The sequence below is a fragment of the Mesoplodon densirostris genome, chromosome 19 (genome assembly GCF_025265405.1).
Source record: "Mesoplodon densirostris isolate mMesDen1 chromosome 19, mMesDen1 primary haplotype, whole genome shotgun sequence".
Lineage (NCBI taxonomy): Eukaryota > Metazoa > Chordata > Mammalia > Artiodactyla > Ziphiidae > Mesoplodon > Mesoplodon densirostris.
In genome coordinates this window covers 7102545-7125185 of record NC_082679.1, presented here as the reverse complement: position 1 = coordinate 7125185, position 22641 = coordinate 7102545, and the positions used below count along the sequence as shown (strand labels likewise).

The following is a 22641-nucleotide window of genomic DNA, read 5'->3' as shown; positions in this document are numbered from 1 at the left end:
GGAGCCTGTGCTCCGCGGTGGGGGAGGCCGCAGCAGTGAGAGGCCCGCGTACCGAAAAAAAAAAAAAAAAAATACATGATGGATTGGGACCTCCCTGGTGGCACAGTGGTTAAGAATCTGCCTGCCAATGCAGGGGACATGGGTTTAAGCCCTGGTTGGGAAGATCCCACATACTGCGGAGCAACTAAGCCCGTGGGCCACAACTACTGAGTCTGCTCGCCTAGAGCCCGTGCTCCACAACAAGAGAAGCCACCGCAATGAGAAGCCCGTGCACGGCAACGAAGAGTAGGCCCTGCTTGCCGCAACTAGAGAAAGCCCGCGCGCAGCAACGAAGACCCAACGCAGCCATAAATAAATAAATAAATAAATAAATTAGGATAACTTGAAAAAAAAAAAAAGACCCCTGTGCTCCCAATGCAGGGGGCTTGGGTTCGATCCCTGGTCAGGGAACTAGAACCTGCACGCATGCTGCAACTAAGAGTTCACATGCTGCAACTAAGGAGCCAGCAAGCTGCAACTAAGGAGCCCGCCTGCTGCAACTGAGACCCAGCGCAACCAAATAAAATAAATAAATTTTTTAAAAATTAAAAATAAATACCACATGATGGATTGATGGATGGAGGAAGGGAAGGCCAGATGGACTTGTGATAAAGCGAGTGGAGTAAAATGTTAATGCCAGCATTGGGGCAATGGGGTATATGGGTGTTTGCTGTACAGTTGTTTCAACTTTCTGAATATTTAGAAATTTTCATTGTGAAGTGTTGGAGAAGAAACTGGGTGATGGGGATGAAATGATACCATGGGGGGGCTTGCTTTAAAATAATCCAGTTGTGGGTAGGGAAGTCAAATGCAGGGGATTATAAATGAAAGAATAAAGGTTATATGTTGATAACTGTTGGAGCTGGGTATATGGGGGTGCATTATACCCTTCTGCTTTGCAGGGGTATATTTGAAAATTTCTATAACACATTAAAAAATTTTTTTTGTTTTTATTTTTTGGCTGCGCTGCATGGCATGTGGGATATTAGTTCCACAACCAGGGTTTGAATCCAAGCCCCCTGCATTGGGAGTGCAGAGTCTAAACCACTGGACTACCAGGGAAGTCCCTTAAAATTTTTTTAATTGAAGTATAGTTGATTTACAATGTTTCAGGTATACAGCAAAGTAATTCAGTTATATATATATATATATATATATATATATATATATATATGTATATGTGTATATACTTTTTCAGATTCTTTTCCATTCTAGGTTATTACAAGATAGTGTATAGTTCCCTGTGCTATACAGTAGGTCCTTGTTGTTTATTTTATATAAAGTAGTGTGTACCTGTTAATTTCAAATTCCCAATTTATCCCTCCCCCCTTCCCCTTTGGTCACCATAAGTTTGTTTTCTATGTCCGTGAGTCTATTTCTATTTCATAAGTTCTTTGTATCATTTTTTTAGATTCCCCATATAAGTGATATCACATATTTGTCTTTCTCTGACTTACTTCACTTAGTGTAATAATCTCTAGGTCCATCCATGTTGCTGCAAATGGCATTATTTCATTCTTTTTCATGGCTGAGCAGTATTCCATTGTATATATGTACCTCATCTTCCTTAGCCATTCCTCTGTTGATGGACATTTAGGTTGCTTCCATGTCTTGGCTATTGTAAATAGTGCTGCTATGAACGTTGGGGTGCATATATCTTCGAATTAGAGTTTCGTCTTTCCCGGATATATGCCCAGGAGTGGGATTGCTGTAACACTTTTTTTTTTTTAATACTGGATAATGTGTTCAAGTACGACACGGAGAGGTCACTTTATTTTTTTATTTCTTTATTTATTGGCCACGATGCACGGCATGTGGGATTTTAGTTCCCTGACCAGGGATTGAACCCATGCCCCTTGTGGTGCAAGCACAGAATCTTAATCACTGGACTGCCAGGGAAGTCCCGAGAGGTCAGTTTAAATCCCTAAATCCCGAAGTTCTCTCCTAAGAGGGGACATTGCATTGAGACCTAAAGGATGAGCCAGCCATGGGGAAAGCTGAGGTGGGCAGAGGGCAGGAATGAGTCTGGAGGGTCTTAATGGCCAAGAGGAGGCCGGTGTGTCTGGTGCATTTAAACTGCGGAAGGACACAGCTGACTGATGTTGCAAAAAGCACCCTGAGTGGCCAGGATGGAAGCAGGGAGAATGGCCAGGAATGTCGCTACAAGGTTCCAGGCAAAAGCTGATGGCAATGGTGGCCTGCACCAGGTGAGGCAGTGGTGATGGGAGGAGGTGGCCGGCTTTGGGGTGTGTTCTGGCTTTGGTTTGGGGTGAAGGACGGGAGGGGGTCCATCCTGGCAAGAGTGCCTGGGTGATTGATGGCGGGCCCAGCTGCCAAAATGGGAAGACTGGGGATGAGTCCAGTTTTTCTGGAGAAAATCAGGAGTTAATTTGTTCAGGTCAAAATCTTTTTTTTTTTTTTTTTTTTGCGGTATGTGGGCCTCTCACTGTTGTGGCCTCTCCCGTTGCGGAGCACAGGCTCCGGATGCGCAGGCTCAGCGGCCATAGCTCACGGGCCCAGCCGCTCCGCGGCATATGGGATCCTCCCGGACCGGGGCACAAACCCGTATCCCCTGCATCGGCAGGCGGACTCTCAACCACTGCGCCACCAGGGAGGCCCCTCAGGTCAAAATCTTAAAAGCTATTGTGGTTCAACCCCTGAGCAATTTGAGGAGCTCCTGGGGTTCCCCCTTAATGCTCCGTCTTTATTTATTTATTTTTAGAGATTTGATTTGATTTTTATTTTTTTGGCTGTGTTGGGTTTTCGTTGCTGTGCGCGGGCTTTCTCTAGTGGGGGCTACTCTTCGTTGCGGTGCGCGGGCTTCTCATTGCGGTGGCTTCTCGTGTTGTGGAGCACAGGCTCTAGGCACGTGGGCTTCAGTAGCTGTGGCATGCGGGCTCAGTAGTTGTGGCACGTGGGTTCTAGAGCGCAGGCTCAGTAGCTGTGGCGCATGGGCTTAGTTGTTCTGCGGCATGTGGGATCTTCCCGGACCAGGGCTCGAGCCCGTGTCCCATGAATTGGCAGGCGGATTCTTAACCACTGAGCCACGAGGTAAGTCCCAATGCTCCATCTTGAAACCAAAAAGGACTTGTCTAAGCCTCATCTAGAACCCCATACATGAACTTGTTCATGACCTGGTCTTAAAACTTAGCAATGGGTCACCTCCTCAGCCCCTGAACCCCAGAATGGTCTTACTCAAATCTGGTCCTGTAATTTTCTGCTTTCCAATAATGGCCTTGTGGCTGCTGAGCGCTTGCGACATGGCATGTCTCAGCTGAGCTGTGCTATATGTATAAACACCAGATTTCAGAGACTTAGGAAGATAAGAATGTCAACTATGTTGAAATGATAATATTTGGGTATATGGGGTTAAACGAAATATATTATTAAAATTCATTTCACCTTTTCTTTTTACTTTTTTTTTTTTTTAACGTGGCAGGAGTATACTGAAAACTGTATTTGTGGCTCCCACTGTATATATTCTGGAAAGTGCTGCTTTAAACGGGCAGGGATGAGTCCATGAGCTCCTGTGGGTGGTGCCACATCCACCCCCCACGCAGGATGGGACAGTCCCAGGGTTTTTCAGGTTAGGGTGGCTCTTCCCAGTCTCACTCCTTATGTGTGCCCAGAATGCCTTTGCTTTACAGCCAGTCTTAAAAATTAACTTTTGGCTAATTTATAAGCTCTAGAGGGGGTTGGGAGAGGACTGAGTTCCCCCACCTACCCATGACAGGACTTAGAATCAGGACATCTTTCACCCCGCAACAAAAACCCAGAGTTCACTCTATCTGGCTCCTGGTGGGCTCTGGGTGAAGGGTTGAAGGTGGTGGGTGAGAGGGAGGTGGATAGTTAAAGCTGGGAAGAGGGTCGCTTTTCCCTCTTCCTTAGGGACAGAATTTTCCTGTTCTTCAGACTCTGAATGTCTCTCTTCGCATCCCTCGAAAAGCAGACTAGTACCAACCCCACTGCTAATATGTATTTTTTTAATGGCGTTATCCATACCCCCAGGATTCAGAGTGGATGTTCCCAGCACCCGTGACATTCCCCCAAGGCTCATTCCAAGAACACTAGGCTTCTGAGATTGGAAAAGGCTGGCGGGTGGTGCTTAGTTCCTCGAGGTGACAGAATGGACTCTTCCCATTCCTTTTGCCCCAAATTTCTCTTTAGCCCTGGGCGTTGGAGTTCCGGAGGCTTTGCCTTCCCCAAAGCCAGTCACCCAAAGGTCTGGATCTGTATCTCCTAATGGTGTTATGGTTGAAAAAAAAAAGCCATTGTATATTGAAAAGTGGTTAAAAGCCAAAATATAGTTTACATCCAGGCTCTACCACTTCTGAGCTGTGTGACCTTGGGCATGTCATTCAGGTCCTCTTTGGACCTCAGTTTTAACCTCTGCTTAATGGGAGTAGACTTGAATCACTGGGTCCTCCGCTCTGGGATACTTGGTCTCCGGACAAATTTAGGTCCCAACATCTTGGCCTCTAGAGAAGGAAGGGGAAGGGGAAAGGGATGTCTTCCTGGAAGGAGATTAAGGAGTCGGGGGTGAAGGAAAGGGAGAAAGGGGAACAGAAAGACGCTTGCGCAGCAAATACCTCACGCTCTCCAGCCCCTCCCAACCCCTTCTCTGCAGCAGGGAATTGCAGGCGCCACTCCACCTATCCTAGCCCAGCCGAGGGACAACCCCCTGCTCCTTCCTTCTCTACGGATCGTCGCCCTCCTCCCGCCCCCACAACAGCCCAATCGGGGGTGGGAGTAGGACTGGTCCGGCGAATCCGCGACGCCTGCGGGGGCGGTATACCCGCCCATGGGCCTCAATCAACGTAAGTCCCTCCTGCTCGAGCCCGCCCCCCTGCTTCCTTCACGTCAATCCCTCCCTTCTAACAGGGCAACCGGATCCAATCAGTATCGGAGCCGGCCGAGCGGAGGGGGCGGTCCCACTGTACGTAACCGAACTCCGCCCGTCTCTCGGGCAACGCCCCCACCCCCTCCCGATCGGAAATAGCGGGGCTCTGGGCCAATCGCAGCGGCGTGCCTTTGTCCAGAGACCAATGAGAGAGGGAGTGAGGATGAGCCCGAGTCTGAGCGGCAGTAATCCAAACCAATAGGCGGCTGAGAGCTCAGGATGGCGGAGGGGAGGGGAGGGTCCGGGGGCGGAGCTGCGGCCTGCCAGCCCGCCTGCCTGCCAGCCCGCCCGCCAGCCCGCCCTCCCCCCTTGGCCGGCTCGGCTCCTCGGCGCTGCCTGGGGTCCTTCCCTCCCGGTCCCCGCCTGCCAGCCCCCGCTGTGCTGCGCCCTGCCCGGCCAGGCCTGGAGCCGACACCACCGCCATCATGCCGGCCGTGTCCAAGGGCGATGGGATGCGGGGGCTCGCTGTGTTCATCTCCGACATCCGGAACTGTGAGAGCGCGGCCGGGGGACACCGGGCGAGGGAGAGCGTGGGATTGAGGGGTTCGGGGGTTACAGGGGGGCCCAGGGGATAGAAATCCATTGCGGTCTTAAAGTAAGAGGATAGAGAGGCCCAGGGGGTAGTTTAGGGTGGGGAGGATGGGGGTGTTTAGGGTGTCATAGTGTGCCTCTTGAGGTGACGACACGTAGTGGCTAGAGGCGTCCGGGAGGGTCTTAATAGAAAGGAGGCTAGTAAAGTCCCGGGGATGGGGCATAGAGTTGTCCCTGGGAATGGAAGAAAGGCTGGGGGATCGTATCAGAGATGGGGTTAGAGAAATCCCTGATGTAGCTAGAAAGGGGAAAGGGTGCATGGGTTGGTGGGTGGGGGTACCCTGTGGAGAGATAAAGTGGGAGGAGGCCAGAGAGGACTGGGAGGACGTGAAACACAGGCAGCCTAAAGGGACTGGGCTTGAGGGCCTCGGTGAGGGGGTGTCATAGAGGGGAAGGGGCTAGGTAGGTCACCGAGGCTCCCAGCTAGTTCATAGAGAGGACTTGAGAATGATAGAAAGTCCCAGGGGTTTGGGGAGGAGAGACGGGAAGGTGGGGGACTGTAGCGGGCCCCTGGTGAGGGATAGAGGGGCTCCAGGATGGAGGATTGCTTAGGAGACATGGAGGGCAGTGGAGAAGGGGCTAGAGGGGGTACTGAGGGGAGCACAGAGGAGAGGCGCTGCAGGTGGAGAGTCTTGGGAGAACCTGAAATAGGGAGCTGGGGGCCCTGCAAAGGAGAGGACATTATAACGCGGTGTCTTGGGGGATGTGCCAGAATGGGGAGAGCCCAGATCTCAAAGAAGGGGCCAGGGGGCCTTAGGGATTTGTGGAGAAGAGATCTGGAAAGCTGGGGGGTGGGGGAAGCCTGGCCCCAGAGAGGGGTCATGGGTCAGGGAGCAGGACAGCCCTGAATCTGGAGCGCTCTCCCATCTGACCACATCAACATGGGGACAGCCATCACCAGCAGGAAGAATGGTCGTGACTGTGGGAGGCCTGGTGCCAAGTCAGCTCCCAGCTCCTGCGAGCGGGTGTTGGTGTTCGGAGCTGCCAAAAGCTTCACAGGCTGTGTCCGCACGGGCTTTGGGGTCAGCCAGACTTGTGTTTGAGTCTGAGCGCTCTCACCCCCTAGCCGTGTGACCTTGAATGAGAGATGTCGCCTCTCAGTTTCCTCATCTGTCAGGAGGGACTGCTGATCACACCTTCCTGATGGGGTTATGATACCCAATGTGAGTGAGGCCTTTCACACACTCCAGGCACTAGATAGCTTGGCTACTGTTCTTGTTATTTGGCTGGATCTGAAGAGCGGCCTCTGCTGGGTGCCCAGTGATGATTTTAGAATTTAGTAGGTATGGAAGGATCTGGCATGTAGTAAGTAGGTGCTCAGCGAGCAAGAGGGGTGGAAACTGTTGGGTCTCAAGTGGCGGAGAGAGGTTAAGACTTATGAAAGGGGTGGAGCTTTGAGGATTGGTGGGTTGCGGGGGCCAGCTGTTAGCAGCAAGTGTGCATTGCCTCTGACACCTACCTTGAGACCCTTGGCAAGTCATTCAACTTCTTGGAGGCTCCCTTTTCTTGTCGGCTGACTGCCATTGATCAGAACATCTTGCCTCTGAAGGTTCGTTCATTCGTTTATTCATTTGACAAAAAGCTTTTTGATCACGCCAGTGTGCCAGACACTTCTGGGGACTGGGGCTATAACAGTGAACAAAAATTCCTGCCCCTGGGAGCACCCATGCCAGGAGGGAGATTAACAAGTAAACACAGAGAACCGCAGGGTCAGACGATGACTAGTGCTGTGAAGAAAAATAAGGCTGGCAAGCGGGGGAGGGGAGGGACCAGGATTGAGAGGGATCGAGCCCTGCAGATTTTGGAGGAAAGAAGGGTCCAGGCAGGAGGATGGTGCAGTCAAAGGTCCTGAGGTTGTAGCATGCTTGGTGTGGGTTCAGATAAATGCGAGGGGGCTTTTGTGGCTGGAGCCAAGAGAGGGAGGGAGGGAGAGCGGTGGGAGATAAGGACAGAGAGGAGACAGGGCTTTGTGGGCCACTAGGAGCACTTTGGCCTTTCTCTGAGTGAAGCAAGAGCAGCGGGAAGGTTTTGAGCACAGAAGGGACAGGAGCTGTTAGATGTATTAAAATAGTTCCTCTGGCTGCTGGGAAGAGAACAGACCCAAGGAGGTACGAACAGAAACAGGGAAGGAATTAGAGGGCCGTTGCAGGCATCCCAGTGAGAGACGGTGTTGGTTCGACTGGGGTGAGAAGGAAACGATGAGAAGTGTTTGGTTGGAGATAGATTTTGAAGGATCTGCAAATGGATTAGATGATGGGAGCAGGGCAGGAAAGAGAAAACAAGTGGATGTCACTGCAGGACCCCAGAGGGAAGCCAGAGGATGGAGAGGAGGCTCCGACTTGGGGGCAGTGGAAGTAGTTTAGCCAAATGAACCAGGGCTGGAGAATCAGGGCTTCCCCTTGTCCTTGGTTTTCTCATCAAGTGTAGGTTGAATGGCTGGTATGTTTCAAGCCTTATCATGGGCACTGGGGAAACAGTGGTAAATAGGACAGACTTGTCTGTACCCCCATGAAACTCCCAGCCCCTGAGGGAGACGGGTGCTGCATAAAAATCGCAGCTGTCCATCTCCCAAGCACTTGTATACGGATGTTCATACAGCATCATTCATGATAGATAGCCAAAGAGCGGAAACAAACCCAAATGTCTGCCAGCGGATGGATGGAGAAACACAATGTGGACGCCCACACGATGGAATAGTATTCAGCCATTAAAAAGGAATGAAGCACCGTAGAGGCTACAACATGGATGAAGCTCGAAAACATCATTTTAAGTGAAAGAAGACAGACACAAAAGGCTACATATTGTAGGATACCATTTCTATGAGATGTCCAGAATAGGCAAATCCAGAGAAACAGAAAGTAGTTGAGTGGTTGCCTAGGGCTAGGGGGTGGTGGAATGTGGAATGACTGCTAATGAGAACAGGGTTTCTTTGGGGGGGTAATGAGAATGTTCTAGAATTAGATGGTGGTGATAGCTGAACAGCACTGTGGATCTGCTAAAGACCACAGAATCACACTATCAAATGGTGAGCTGTGTGCTATGTGAATTGTATCTCAATTTTTTTTAATTGAAGTATAGTTGATTTACAATATTGTGTTAATTTCAGGTGTACAGCAAAGTGATTCCGTTATACATATATATATATTTTTTTCTCATATTCTTCTCCATCATGGTTTATTACAGGTTGTTGAATATAGTTTCCTGTGCAAATCCTGGTTGTTTATCTACTTCATATATGCCACTGTTAGATGATATATTAATTTTATTTTCTTTACCTAAATTGAGGAAGAAACCTAAAATCAAATCTAAATATATTACAAGGCATTCAGGGAGGTATATTTTGTTGCCCCCCAGAAAATAACCTGAAATTTACTTTCAAAATTAGATCTGCTTGTTTAAAAGCCATATCCTGGCTCCTTTCTTGTTTGCATCAAGTTTTTTTTAAAGTGGAAAAAAATTGTAGCTGTCCTAAGTCCAGTGAGGGGGAGGGCCACGATGATGAGAGAACGGGGGCTCTGTCTGCTTGCGTTGCCCAGACAATGGGGAGGGGTTAGCCAGGCCAAGGGAAGGGGAGAAGAGCTGTGAAGGCAGAGGAACAGCAAGTGCAAAGGTCCTGAGGCCCCGTCGAGACTCTGTGCTAAGGCCTATGTGGCTGGTGCAGAGAGGGATGGGATCTGACATTGGGGAGGTGGGCAGAGGCCAGGTTGGTGTTTGTCCTGAGAGCACTGGAGAGGGTTTCAAGCTGGAGTGAGGGCAAAAGAAGGGATGAGGGACATGGATGAGGCCGTGCTCAGAGCTGAGCAGGTGGAGGACGGCGGGGAGTGTGAAGCCATCCTGCTGGAGGATCTGAAGGGCATAGTGGAATTCAGGGGGAAGGAACTAGAAGGAGATGAAAGGCAGGCTTTGAGAAGGAGAGCCAGGAAGGGCAAATTCTGCAGATAAGAAAGGGAGAGGTGAGGCTGGGCCCAGCCTGAGGGCGTAGTCCTATCCTATCTGGAGGGGAGTCAGCCTCCCAGACACTTATCTGACTGGGAGCTCCCTAAGGCAGGAGCTGGGGTTGCCTCCTCTCTAGGGCCCAGCTCTGCACAAGCCCAAGGACAGTGTGAGTGAATGAATGGGAGGGGGGTTGCTAGGCTGCCACAGTTCCCCGAGCTCTCCATGAGGGCACATCCCACTCCAAACTGTGACCCATTCTGTTTGTGGCATCTCCCCCAGCCCCTGGAGCACAGGCCCTGGTCTGATCCCTCCCTGGGTCCCCACTTCCACCTTCTGCAGGGCCTGGCCCACAAGAGTCCTTGGGAGGTGTTTGCTGATTGAATGAATGAATGAATGAATGAACACATCAATCTTTACTGAGCACTGATTGAGTGCCAGACACTTTCTAGGTGATGAGACTAAAACGGTGAGCAAAAGTCCCCTCCCAATGGTGCTCACATTCTAGGGGGGAGATGGACCAATATACAGGAAAATATATAGTGTTCAGGTGTTCAGACAGGTAGCAGTGAGTGTTGGGAGGAAATAAAGCAGGGAAGGGGTGTAGGGGTGTAGGGATGGCGCTTTTATATACGCTGCTCGGAGCATCTCTCACTGAGCAGGTGACATTGGAGCAAAGAAAAATTCGGTGGGTGAATTGGCCTGCAGAATCTGGGAGAAGACATTTTTGGCAGCACAGGCAGCCTGTGCAAAGGCCCTGAGGCAGGACTGTGCTTCAGGTATAGGAGGAATGCGGGGAGAGGGTGGGAGTCGTGGTCAGAGAGGGAACTAGTGGATCCAGTGACAACTTGTTTTTACACTGAGCCAGATGGAAGCCAGGGAGAGATTCAGTGCAGAGAAGGGACAGGATTTGACTCATGTTTTCACAGAATCCCTCTGGCCGCTGTGGAGAGAGCAGAAGGAATGAGTCCCACTTTGGTGGTGCTCCAACATCAGTGTGCTGTTGGGGACAGCGCCCCTCCCCCCACGCCCCGCCCAGAGCACTTAAAGGAACTGGCTTTAGGTTATGAGTGGCATCCAGATGCTGGCAACAGATAGATCCAGGCCTGAGCCCCATCCCTTTCTACCTGTGTGTCATCTAGTGACCTCGGTCCACAATCGCATTCAGCATCTCCCCTGTGTCAGGACTGCTCTGGACCCTGTGTCAGGATGCTACACGGAACACAGCCACCCACCCCTGTCCTTGGGGAGCTGGCATTCCCACCCAGAAGCCGAGGGCTTACAGAGCAGCATGTGCCCCCTTAATATGTTAGGCGGCAGCTCAGGGAGGTCTTTGCAGCTACGTTCAAGTAGGGAAATGACAGGGTGTGACTTGGTTGCTCAAGGAGAATGTTTTCTCTCAGAGATGTTGACAGTCTTGATAACATCTAACCCAGGGTTGCGGCGATCCACATACGTACATTTTTTAAAAAATTGAGGTATAGTTAATTTACCGTGTTATGTTAGTTTCAAGTATACAGCAAAGTGATTCAGTTATACATATATATATTGAATACATATACGTATGTATATATATCCTTTTTCAGGTTCTTTTCCATTCGAGGTTATTACAAGATACTGAGTATAGTTCCCTGTGCTATACAGTAGATCCTTGTTGTTTATCTCTTTTATGTATAGTAGTGTGTGTATGTTAATCTCAAACTCCCAATTTATCTCCCCCCTCCCCCCCACCCCTGCAGTTTCCCCTTTGGTAACCATAAGTTTATTTTCTGTGTCCGTGAGTGTATTTCTGTTTTGTAAGTCAGTTTATTTGTATCTTTTTTTTAGATTCCACAGATAAGTGATACCGTATGATATTTGTCTTTCTCATATGATATTTGTTACTTCACTTAATATGATAATCTCTAGGTCCATCCACATATGTACATTTAAATTTTCCGTAGTCACATTAAAAAGGTAAAACCAGGGAAATTAACTTTAATATGATTTATTTCCTTTACCCCAGATATGCCCCAAATATTATCTGAATGTGTAATCGATATTTTTTCAATGATTAACAAGACAGTTTATGTTCCTTTCTCAACTCGGAGGCTACAGTTTCTTTGGAAATATTTTCTCTGTCTTAAGAGTTCATAAAACTTATGGTTAAAAAAGAAGATTCACAAAGGGTCCAAGTCATTCCAAACATACTTTTCCAGTGACTGAGTGGAGGATTGGTTTTTAATGTTTAACTTATTAGAATTAAATAAAATTAGGAATTCAGTCCCTCAGTAGCACCAGCCAATTTTCAAATGTCCAGTGGCCATATGTGGCCAGTGGCTCTGGTGGTGGACCACGTGGGCCAACATGTTCTGAACTTTATAGGGGTCCAGAGTCAACAAGCATCATCTCCCAGAACCCTCTTTGAGGACTCAGGGCTGTTGGGACTTGTGTGGGAGACACTGGAGCACATCCTAGTAGAGAGAAACTTTTGTTGCTTTGTATTGTAAACAGTAGTTGTCTGGAAGGCAATGAAGGGTCTTGCAGTGAGGTGCCAGCCAGTGCCTGGGTTACAGCCATAAAAGCATGTCAGTCCCTTCATGGTAGTCCAGGTTTGTTAGGATGCCTTTTGTGGCAGTGACAGCCCCACCCCGATGCCCCAGGTTAAATGCTTAGGGAGGCTTATTTCCCCTACCCAGAAGCCCCAAGGTCCTTCTGGAGCGGTCAGCAGTAACCTGCCCTGGCCTGTAGCAAGGGGGTGGCCTCTTTTCCACCTGCACGGCCCTCACAGCAACAGCTGCAGGCAGAATGGGAGCCCCTGCCCTCCCATGGCTCCCCAGCACCCTCAGAAAAGCCAAGAGGTTGCACCGTCTGTCCCCGCCTGCTGTGCTAGCCCCCAGGCCTTTGCACAAGCTGGTCCTCATGCCCAGAGCACACCTCCCCTTATTTCTGCTTGGTCCATTTCAGCCTCGTCTTTTGAGCCTGAAATCCCAGGAGCGGGGAATTCCCTGGCGGTCCAGTGGTTAGGGCTCCATGCTTCCACTGCAGCGGGCATGGGTTCTATCGTTGTTGGGGAACTAAGATCCCACATGCTGCAGCGTGGCCAAAAAGGAAAAACAAAAAACAAAAAAAATCCCAGGAGCTGGCCAAAAAAAAAAAAAAAGTCCCAGGAACTGGCTACCAGGAAGCCTTCCTTCCCGCATCTGATTCCAGCCTCCCAGCCCCCACTGTGTTTGCCTCTGTGAAAGTTTTCCCCATTGTCCCTGTCAGCCTCTCCAATCAAGGAGCATCCCCAGGGCAGAGCAGGTGTGACTCATCCCTGAGCTTGGCCCAGGGAATGTTTGAAGATAAAGGAATCTCTTTAAAACATCCTGAAATGCTTGAATGCCTCCTGTGACGGGGAGCTCATCCCCCTGTCGCAGGCTGGCCGAGTGATGGGAAGTTTCTTCCACGAGCCCAGTTCTGTCACAGCCGCCTTCAGCCCCTTTCTCCCATGCGTTACCCTCAGCAGCACCCAGGTGCCGTCTCTGGGCACCCAGGCTCTAGATATTTGCAGAGGTTATGTGCTCTGCTGGGATGCATTTCCTCTAGGGCCACAGAGCATTCTCTTTTGGAGACCTGATGCTTTGTTCTTTCTGTGAATTCTTTTTTGTAGCAAAGTGTATTGGTGGTGCAGAAGACAATATCAAATAGACGTGAACACTTGAAACACTAAGGAGAAAACATATACACACACAAACATATATTCTTTGAATACTCCTTACTTTAAATTTTATTTATTTACGGCTGCGTTGGGTCTTTGTTGCTGCGCGCGGGCTTTCTCTAGTTGCGGCGAGCGGGGGGCTACTCTCCTTTGCGGTGCACAGGCTTCTTGCAGTGGCTTCTCTTGTTGCGGAGCACGGGCTTTAGGTGCGCGGGCTTAAGTAGTTGTGGCTCGCGGGCTCTAGAGCGCAGGCTCAGTAGTTGTGGTACGCCGGCTTCATTGCTTCACAGCATGTGGGCTCTTCCAAGACCAGGACTCGAACCCTGTGTCCCCTGCACTGGCAGGCGGATTCTTAGCCACTGCACCACCAGGGAAGCCCTAAAAATTTATTTTTAATTTTTATACATAGCAGGCACTAATAATTTTTTTATTAAGTGAGTGAAATGTCCAACTATAGCATAATAATTAAATAAATTACTGGATAATTCACTCAGCCGACTATCATAAATTCTTTTATTAGGAAACGGATTCTGATACCATGATGGTGGGATATAAACTGGTTCATTATGGGAGAGCCATTTGCCTTCATATATCAGAAAAATTTGAAAATGGGCATACTCGTTGCTCTAAGAACTTTATTTCCAGGACTTTATTCTAAAAACAAATTACATAGTGTTATCATTTAGCTATAAAGAGGTGTATTGAAGAACACTTCAGATTAGCCAAAATTTATGAACTATGGCCATTATTTTTCTTTTCCGTATTCTCTGTCATGTGCTTATGTTATCTTTGAATTTTTTTTTTTTTTTGGCCACACCCCGCGGCTTGCAGGATCTTAGTTCTGTCACCAGGGATTGAACCAGAGCCAAAGTGCCGAGTCCTAACCACTGAACCACCAGGGAATGCCTGCATATTCTTTAAATTGTCCATATCTGTTTTGTATTCTCTTCTACATCATTGATATACTTCACTATAAAAATATATTCATATATATTTGTATACAAATATATTAACTTGTATATTCACATATACATATATAGTGTATCTATAAAGAAAAGCTCACAGATCAGAAGTGATGAATTTTGATGAATTTTCCCCAACTGAACACAGCTGCGTAACTGGCCCCCAGGGGCAAAAACAACATCCTAGCTCCCTGGCACCCCCCTTCCCCACTACTCAGTCATCCAACACCATAGGTTAGTTTTGCCTGCTTCGTAAAGCTTTTAATAGAGTTAAACGAAGGCCAGAGAGGGCTCTAGGATCAGTAATTTAATTGCCATGCAGATATCCGTCTGTCTGTGATAAAAGTTAGGCAGCCACTGTGTGCTATATGGTCCATCTATAAAAGCGGTTTGGTGTTCTTTTTCTCGTCCCTACAGAAGAGCTTTAAGGCAACTGATGAGACCAATTGTGTGGTCATCCTCAGGTTAGGAGGAGAACGGAACATGCGCACCAGTTTTGAGGGGCTGCCGTGCTGGTCACTGCCCCTGCCCTGCCCCGCCCCCAGAGGGAGGCGCTGACCCGACCCCCTGGCCACCCTCCGCTGGGCACACCTCAGCAGTGTGACATGGTTCTGGCTTAGTTCTCGCTGGTGAACTGCTCCTGAACCCTCCTCATCTTTCACGGCCCTCCTCAAATGTCCCCTATTCTTGGCAGCCACCAGCAAGGCCCCCGGGGGTGTCTGGGTGACCTCCAATTGCGCCCATCTCGCTCAGGTGTGGGGACGGGACCCAGCTGCCTGCGCCCCACCAAGCCAGGAGTCCCTGGGGGAGGATCAAAAGTGCCAGATCTGCGTGGGTCGTGGGTGCCCAGCGTTGCCCCACTCAGGCCTGGCCCACAGGGCTTAGGAAACGTGTAATTAATAAATGAAGCATCAGATGGCCTCTGGGCCACACAGGCCAATTCAGCCTCATCGCTGAGGTACTGGCCCTTCATCGCCTGGGTCCCAGAGACCTCCCACCCTCCCTGAGGCCTGGGAGTGGGTCACTCTGTACCTCTTCAGACCCTTTTTTTTTTACACAACTTCATGCCTTTCCTGAGCTCAGGCACTCAGTAAACCTGTGGAACGTGGAGTCACTACCCAGAAAAGTGGCAGACGCTGGCCCTACCCTCGGGGCTCTGGTGTGGTCTGGGGACAGCAGCAGACCCAGACACGCACAGCAGCGTTGAGGGAGGTGACCCGGGCAGTGTGGGAGCCCAGGAAAGGCCCAAGAGCAGCGCTACCCAGAGTGCAAGCCACATGTGTGGTTTTTAACTTCTTCAGGAACCACTTTTTTGTTAGTAGAAAGTAGAACGGAATGGGCCAAATTAATTTTAATAATATGTTTGTATAATCTGATACACCCCCAATATTCTTTTTTTAATATTTATTTATTTATTTTATTTTGGCTGCCCCAAATCTTAGTTGTGTCACGTGGGATCTTTTTAGTTGCGGCATGCGGGCAACTAAATATTCTCATTTCAACATGTATTCAATATTTAAAAATTTTTTTGATTTAAAAATTTTTAAACAACTAATTAATTATATTTTTAACTTTGTAATGAGATAGTTTACATTTCTCTTTTGAAATTAATTAATTTGGTTGTGCCGGGTCTTACTTGTGGCAGGCAGGCTCCATAGTTGTGGCATGCATGTGGGATCTAGTTCCCTGACCAGGGATTGAACCCGGGCCCCCTGCATTGGGAGCACAAAGTCTTAACCACTGTGCCACCAGGGAAGTCCCTACATTTCTTTTTTTTTTTTCCACACTCAACCTTCCAAACCCTGTGTGTCTTTGCCACTTACTGCCCATCTCAGTTGGGAACAGCCACGTTTTAGGTGCTTGAGAGCCACCTGGCTGATGGCTGCCGTATTGGACACGGCAGCTCTAGTGTCTGTTTGGAACTGATCAGGAGGTACTAATCAAAGGGGGCTTCCTGGAGGAGGTGATAGCTGAAGTGAGGCTTATGGGAACTTCCCGGAAGTTGGGAATAGGTGGTGAGGCAGGAAATCTAAAGAGAAAGAGAGCACATACCCTCGCTTTCTCCTTCATTCAGTCATTCATTTGAACCTCCCAGTTGGCTGGCCACATGTGGATGACACAGCCATGGGTCAGAGCAGGCTCCACCATTCAGATGACCAGACATTTATTAAGCACCTGCTATATGCTGGGCACCGTTCTAGAAGCTCCCCTGTGATGCTTATAATCTGAAGGGGGAGCCGAGGTTTGACAGTAAAGATAAATAAAATAGTTACATGGTGTGAAATGAGCCAGGGAAGACTTTTTTTAAAAAATATTTATTTATTTGGCTGCACTGGGTCTTTAGTTGTGGCATGCAGGGTCTAGTTCCCTTACCAGGGATCAAACCCGGGCGCCCTGCACTGGGAGCACGGAGTCTTTTTTTCCTTTTCTTTTTTTAATTTATTTTTTAGAAATTTATTTTATTTATTTTATTTTTGGCTGCATTGGGGTCTTTGTTTCTGTGCATGGGCTTTCTCTAGTTGCGGTGAGCGGGGGCTTCTCATGGCAGTGGCCTCTCTTGTTGTGGAGAACGGGCTGTAGGCACTTGGGCTCAGTAGTTGTGGCTTGCAGGCTCTAGGGCGCAGGCTCAGTAGTTGTGGCACACAGGCTTAGTTGCTCCGCAGCATGTGTGATCTTCCCGGACCAGGGATCGAACCCATGTCCCCTGCATTGTCAGGCGGATTCTTAACCACTGTGCCACCAGGGAAGCCCGGGAGCCCGGAGCCTTAACCGCTGGACCACCAGGGAAGTCCCAGGACATTTTTTTTAAATGATGGAAACAGAAGAAGAAGGCACTGACTTTAAAGAACTGGCCAAGAGGGAATTTTGTGGCAGTCCAGTGGTTAGGACTCCGCACTTGCACTGCCAGGGCCCCTGGTTCGATATCTGGTTGGGGAACTAAGATCGCACAAGCTGTGTGGCACGGCCAAAAAATAACAATAATAAATAAATAGAGAATTGGTCAAGAAAGGCGTCTTGGAGGAGGTGACAAGAGCTGAGACCCAAGTGATGAGAAGATAACTGGATAGATGGGCAGGTGGAGGGCACAGCATGTGCAAAGGCCGTGGAGGTGGGAAGGAGTGTGAATTGTCCCTGGAACTGACGGAGGCCTGCGAGGTGGGGACACACAGCAAGATGGTGAGGGGTGACACTGGTTGGGTGGCCAGGGCAGGGCCAGAGGGCTTGGTAGCCACGGGGTGGAATCCCCCCAGTGGGAAGCAGGGATGCCAGAAAGGAGGCTGCCACAGTGATCTGGCTGGGCGGGCGGAGGTGGGGAGCCGGGAGCTCAGGACCCAATGCCTGGCAACTGGCTGGAATTGGGAAGGTGCAGGCCGAGCAGTTTTCAGGAGACACTGAGCTCTGGGGGTGTGGTCAGGGTGAGGGTCCAGGGGGCCAGTTCGAAGGCAGCCGATCTCTGCATTCATTCATTCATTCCATATTTCCTGCCAGGGGCATATTTCAGCTGGGGGCTGGTGCAGTGGTAACCGGAGCCGTGGGTGGGACAGGAGCTGGAAGAGGGAGGGAGGCAGGGAGCGCCCCAGAGTGTGTGCTGGGCTTCTCCTCTGGGTGGTAGGGACCAAAGAGCCGAGGTTCCCACCTCCTGGAAGCTCCCAGCTAGAGACAGGGCCCAGGCCTTGCCTAAGCCCCCTGGGCCTGGAGCCCCAGGGTGGGGAGAGTCTGACCTTCCAGCCGGAAGGACCTTGCCCAGGAAAGTGAGGGCAGGTGGCTCAACTCTCTGGGACCCTCCTGACCTGTCCTGCCTTCTTCCTTCCAGGTAAGAGCAAGGAGGCGGAGATTAAGAGAATCAACAAGGAACTGGCCAACATCCGCTCCAAGTTCAAGGGTATGCTGGGGGCCCAGGCTCCTGGGTCTGTGGGAGGAGCGGGCTGTGCGCTGGGGCTGGGATACCTGGGACTTGTAGGTATGATCCTTCCTCATTTTTGCCTCCCCTTTCTTCCTTCCTCTGGCCCCAGGTGACAAAGCCTTGGACGGCTACAGCAAGAAAAAGTATGTGTGTAAACTGCTCTTCATTTTCCTGCTCGGCCACGACATCGACTTTGGGCACATGGAGGCCGTGAACCTGCTGAGCTCCAACAAGTACACGGAGAAGCAGATAGTGAGTCTGAGCGGGGAGGGGCCGGGGGCCTGGACTCCTGGGTCTGAGGGGGGAGGGGCCGGGGGCCTGGATCCTGGGTCTGAGGTGGGAGGGGCCGGGGGCCTGGATCCTGGGTCTGAGGGAGGAGGGGTTGGGGGCGGGGACTCCTGGGTCTGAGGAGGGAGGGGCCGGGGGCCTGGATCCTGGGTCTAAGAGAGGAGGGGCCGGGGCCTGGAGTCTGAGGGGGGAGGGTCTGGGGGCCTGGATCCTGGGTCTAAGGGAGGAGGGGCCAGGGGGCCTGGACTCCTGGGTCTGAGGGAGGAGGGGTTGGGGGCGGGGACTCCTGGATCTGAGGGAGGAGGGTCTGGGGGCCTGGACTCCTGGGTCTGAGGGGGGAGGGTCTGGGGGCCTGGATCCTGGGTCTGAGGGGGGCGTGGCCGGGGCCTGGATCCTGCATCTGAGGGAGGAGGGACCGGAAGTGCAGACTCCACCGTTGAGGGTTGGGGTCTAGGGCCAGTTAACCACAAGGCTCCAAGCCCCCCACCTCCCTCCCCAACCCAGGGTTACCTGTTCATCTCGGTGCTGGTGAACTCCAACTCGGAGCTGATCCGGCTCATCAACAACGCCATCAAGAATGACCTGGCCAGCCGCAACCCCACCTTCATGTGCCTGGCCCTGCACTGCATTGCCAACGTGGGCAGCCGTGAGATGGGCGAGGCCTTTGCCGCTGACATCCCTCGCATCTTGGTGGCTGGGTGAGGCGTTGGGGACCCAGGTTGGGGGATGGGGTAGACAAGACCCAACCCAGTTTGAGGGTCAGAGAGGCTGTGTCACCTGCCCAGGGTCTCCCAGCCGGGCTTGGCACCACTATGATTCTGGTGGCAGCCCCATGGTTGTCTCTTGTCATCTCACCAAAGTGACTCGGCAGTGTAAGGCAGCTTCCCAACAAAGCCAGTGGGATGTCTGTCTGATTGACCTTTAACATCTAGTAAAGAAGAGGTGATAACCTTAAGTTATGTCGGTGACAGCCCTCCAGAACTTCTGCCTCTTCTCCATTCATTCATTCAACCAACATCTGTTGAGCGTATATGTGCGAGGCGCCATGCTGATTGCTGGGGATGTAGCCATGACCAGAAACAGACATGGTCATCCTCCCAGTGTTCACGGGCTAGAGTGGGGGATAAACATCGACTGAATAATTTCAGAATGAAACATATATTTCCTCTCAGAACCATGCTATGGGGTGCAGAAGCCCACAGGGCATGTAGTAGGCATGCCTGACCTAGCCTGGGGGATCAGGGGGTGCTTCTCAGAGGAAGTGGGATCAGGCTGAGACCTGGGTGTGGAGGAGTTGGCTGTGGAAAAGGGAAAGGCGTGAAGGGTGGTGGATCAGCCTGTGTGATCTTTCTGAAGCAGGAGGTTGTTCAGCAAACACTTCTTGAGCACCTGCAATGTGCCGGGCACTGTTCTGGGTGTGGGAAGGCAGGAGGGAGCAGCAGAGACAGTCATGCCCATTCTCGGGGAGCTTACATCTCGGGGGGAATCCAAAGAGCAAACACATAGGCAAAGAAGTGAGTTGAGTTCGGATAGTGACAATTCCTCTGAAGAAAACAAAACAGGGTAGTGGGGGGCAGCAGAGATGGTGGGGAAGGCTACTTAAGTCAGACTTATCAGGGAGGGTCTCTGCAAAAGGTGACATGTAATTTGAGACTGGAATGATGAGGAGAAGACAGTCATTCAGAAATGTTGGAAGGTATCTCCTCACACCAGTCAGAGTGGCCATCACCAAAAAATCTACAAACAATCGATGCTGAAGAGGGTGTGGAGAAAAGGGAACCCTCTTGCACTGTTGGTGGGAATGTAAATTGATACAGCCACTATGGACAACAGTATGGTGGTTCCTTAAAAAAAACTAAAAATAAAACTACCATACGACCCAGCAATCCCACTACTGGGCATATACCCTGAAAAAACCATAATTCAAAAAGAGTCATGTACCATAATGTTCATTGCAGCACTATTTACAAAGCCAGGATATGGAAGCAACCTGAGTGTCCATCGACAGATGAATGGATAAAGAAGATGTGGCACATATATACAATGGAATATTACTCAGCCATAAAAGGAAATGAAATTGAGTTATTTGTAGTGAGGTGGATGGACCTAGAGTCTGTCATACAGAGTGAAGTAAGTCAGAAAGAGAAAAACAAATACCATATGCTAACACATATATATGGAATCTAAAAAAAAATGGTTCTGAAGAACCCAGGGACGGGACAGGAATAAAGACGCAGATGCAGAGAATGGACTTGAGGACGCAGGGAGGGGGAAGAGTAAGCTGGGACGAAGTGAGAGAGTGGCATGGACATATATATACTACCAACTGTAAAATAGCTAGCTAGTGGGAAGCAGCTGCATAGCGCAGGGAGATCAGCTCAGTGCTTTGTGACCACCTAGAAAGGTGGGATAGGGAGGGTGGGAGGGAGACGCAAGAGGGAGGGGATATGGGGATATATGTATGCCTATAGCTGATTCACTTTGTTATACAGCAGCAACTAACACAACAATGTAGAGCAATTATACCCCAATAAAGATGTTAGAAAAAAAAAAAGGTTGGAGTAGTGCTCCAAACAAAAGGAGCAGCAAGTACAAAGGCCCTGAGGTAGGCATGAGCTTTGTACATTCAGGGAACCAAGAGATAGTGTCTCTGGCTTGACTGTGGTGAACAAGCGAGAGAATAAGGGGAGTATGGATTTATTCTAATTGAAACTGGGAGGCAATAGGTGTGTTTTGAGCAGATAAATGACATGCTTGGCTTTGTTTTTTTATTTTATTTTATCTTTAATTTTTACTTATTTTTAATTTTTGGCTGCATTGGGTTTTCGTTGCTGCACATGGGCTTTCTCTAGTTGTGGTGAGTGGGAACTACTCTTCATTGTAGGGCTCGGGCTTCTCATTGTGGTGGCTTCTCTTGTTGCAGAGCATGGGCTCTAGGCGCACGGGCTTCAGTAGTTGTGGCTCATAGACTCTAGAGTGCAGGCTCAGTAGTTGTGGCACACGGGCTTAGTTACTCCTCAGCATGTGAGATCTTCCCGGACCGCGGCTCGAACCCGTGCCCCCTGCATTGGCAGGCAGATTCTTAACCACTGCACCATCAGGGAAGCCCCTGTTTTTTTTTTTTTTTTTTAATGTTTTAAAATTTTATTTATTTATTTTTGGCTGTGTTGGGTCTTCATTTCTGTGCGAGGGCTTTCTCTAGTTGCGGCGAGCAGGGGCCACTCTTCATCGCGGTGCGCGGGCCTCTCACTGTCGTGGCCTCTCTTGTTGTGGAGCACAAGCTCCAGACGCGCAGGCTCAGTAGTTGTGGCTCACGGGCCTAGTTGCTCCGTGGCAAGTGGGATCTTCCCAGACCAGGGACCAAACCCGTGTCCCCTGCATTGGCAGGCAGATTCTTAACCACTGCGCCACCAGGGAAGCCTGCCCCTGTTTTTTTGTTTGTTTGTTTTTGGCTTATTTATTTGTTTGTTTGTTTGTTTATTTATGAAGCCTCTGTATTTTTAAAAGATCACTCAACCTGGTGTGGGAGAAGGTAGGACTTGTATTTCTGGCAGCTTGTGGGCTAGATTCCTGCCTGAGGGTCTCCCCAAAACCCAGTTATCAATGTGGGTTAAAAGAAGAAAGGAAATATTCTTCAATGTATTCATGAGCTAGCAAGAAAACAAGGAGACACACAGGCCACAAGCCAAGAGGAGCCTGACACCCAGGGAGGTGAGCAGAGTGCCTAAGCTGGATTTTGCTTAGGGCATTTGCTGACCTGGATGAACTTAAGTATTGGTTTTGGGGCCCTGTAGCCTCTGGGAACAGGAGACAAACTGGTTCAAGCAGGGACTCCAGAGGCCACACTTCAAAGTGAGGGTGACCTAGAAATAAATCCCCTTAGGGTCTATAGCAAAATTACCCTTTTTGAACTTTGGCATGGAACAGCCCACACACTGGTGTTCAGTCCGATTTTCCCCTTCGTGGGTCATCCATAGGACCTTAAGCCAAACTTTAGCGTAAGTGACACAAACTGCTAGTACCCCAGTGCTGGACAGAAACAAACAAGTCTTTTTGGGAGAAACCCACTTTCACCATAGGCCTCAATGATTTCCACAGATGAAGCTCCAAGTTACATGAGTAGCTCACAGTCGGAAATGACTAAACACAAGACGCAAGGCACCGTGAGGGAGAACCAGCAGAAAGAAAATGGAAAATAACAGTTGGATTGGAGTTTTCATACAGAATGTAAGATGAGTATGCTTAATATGTTTCAAGAAAAAAGAGAACAATTTAAAAATGGAATGAAGTGTGAGCATTTTTTTAAAAGAAATGGACAACATTTAAATTAAAAAAAAAATTA

General features: G+C 49.7%; 1 protein-coding gene across 1 annotated transcript in view; it reads left to right on the top strand.

Annotated features, from left to right (window-relative positions):
* Window positions 1-5214: 5214 nt before the first annotated feature.
* AP2A1 (adaptor related protein complex 2 subunit alpha 1) overlaps window positions 5215-22641 on the top strand; it is a 36102-nt gene continuing 18675 nt past the window's right edge. The window contains exons 1-4 of the mRNA XM_060085105.1: window positions 5215-5431; window positions 17922-17990; window positions 18121-18263; window positions 18804-18997. Of these exons, the coding sequence (XP_059941088.1) occupies window positions 5365-5431; window positions 17922-17990; window positions 18121-18263; window positions 18804-18997 (473 nt within the window). The 5' untranslated portion in view covers window positions 5215-5364. The remainder of the gene's footprint in view (window positions 5432-17921; window positions 17991-18120; window positions 18264-18803; window positions 18998-22641) is intronic.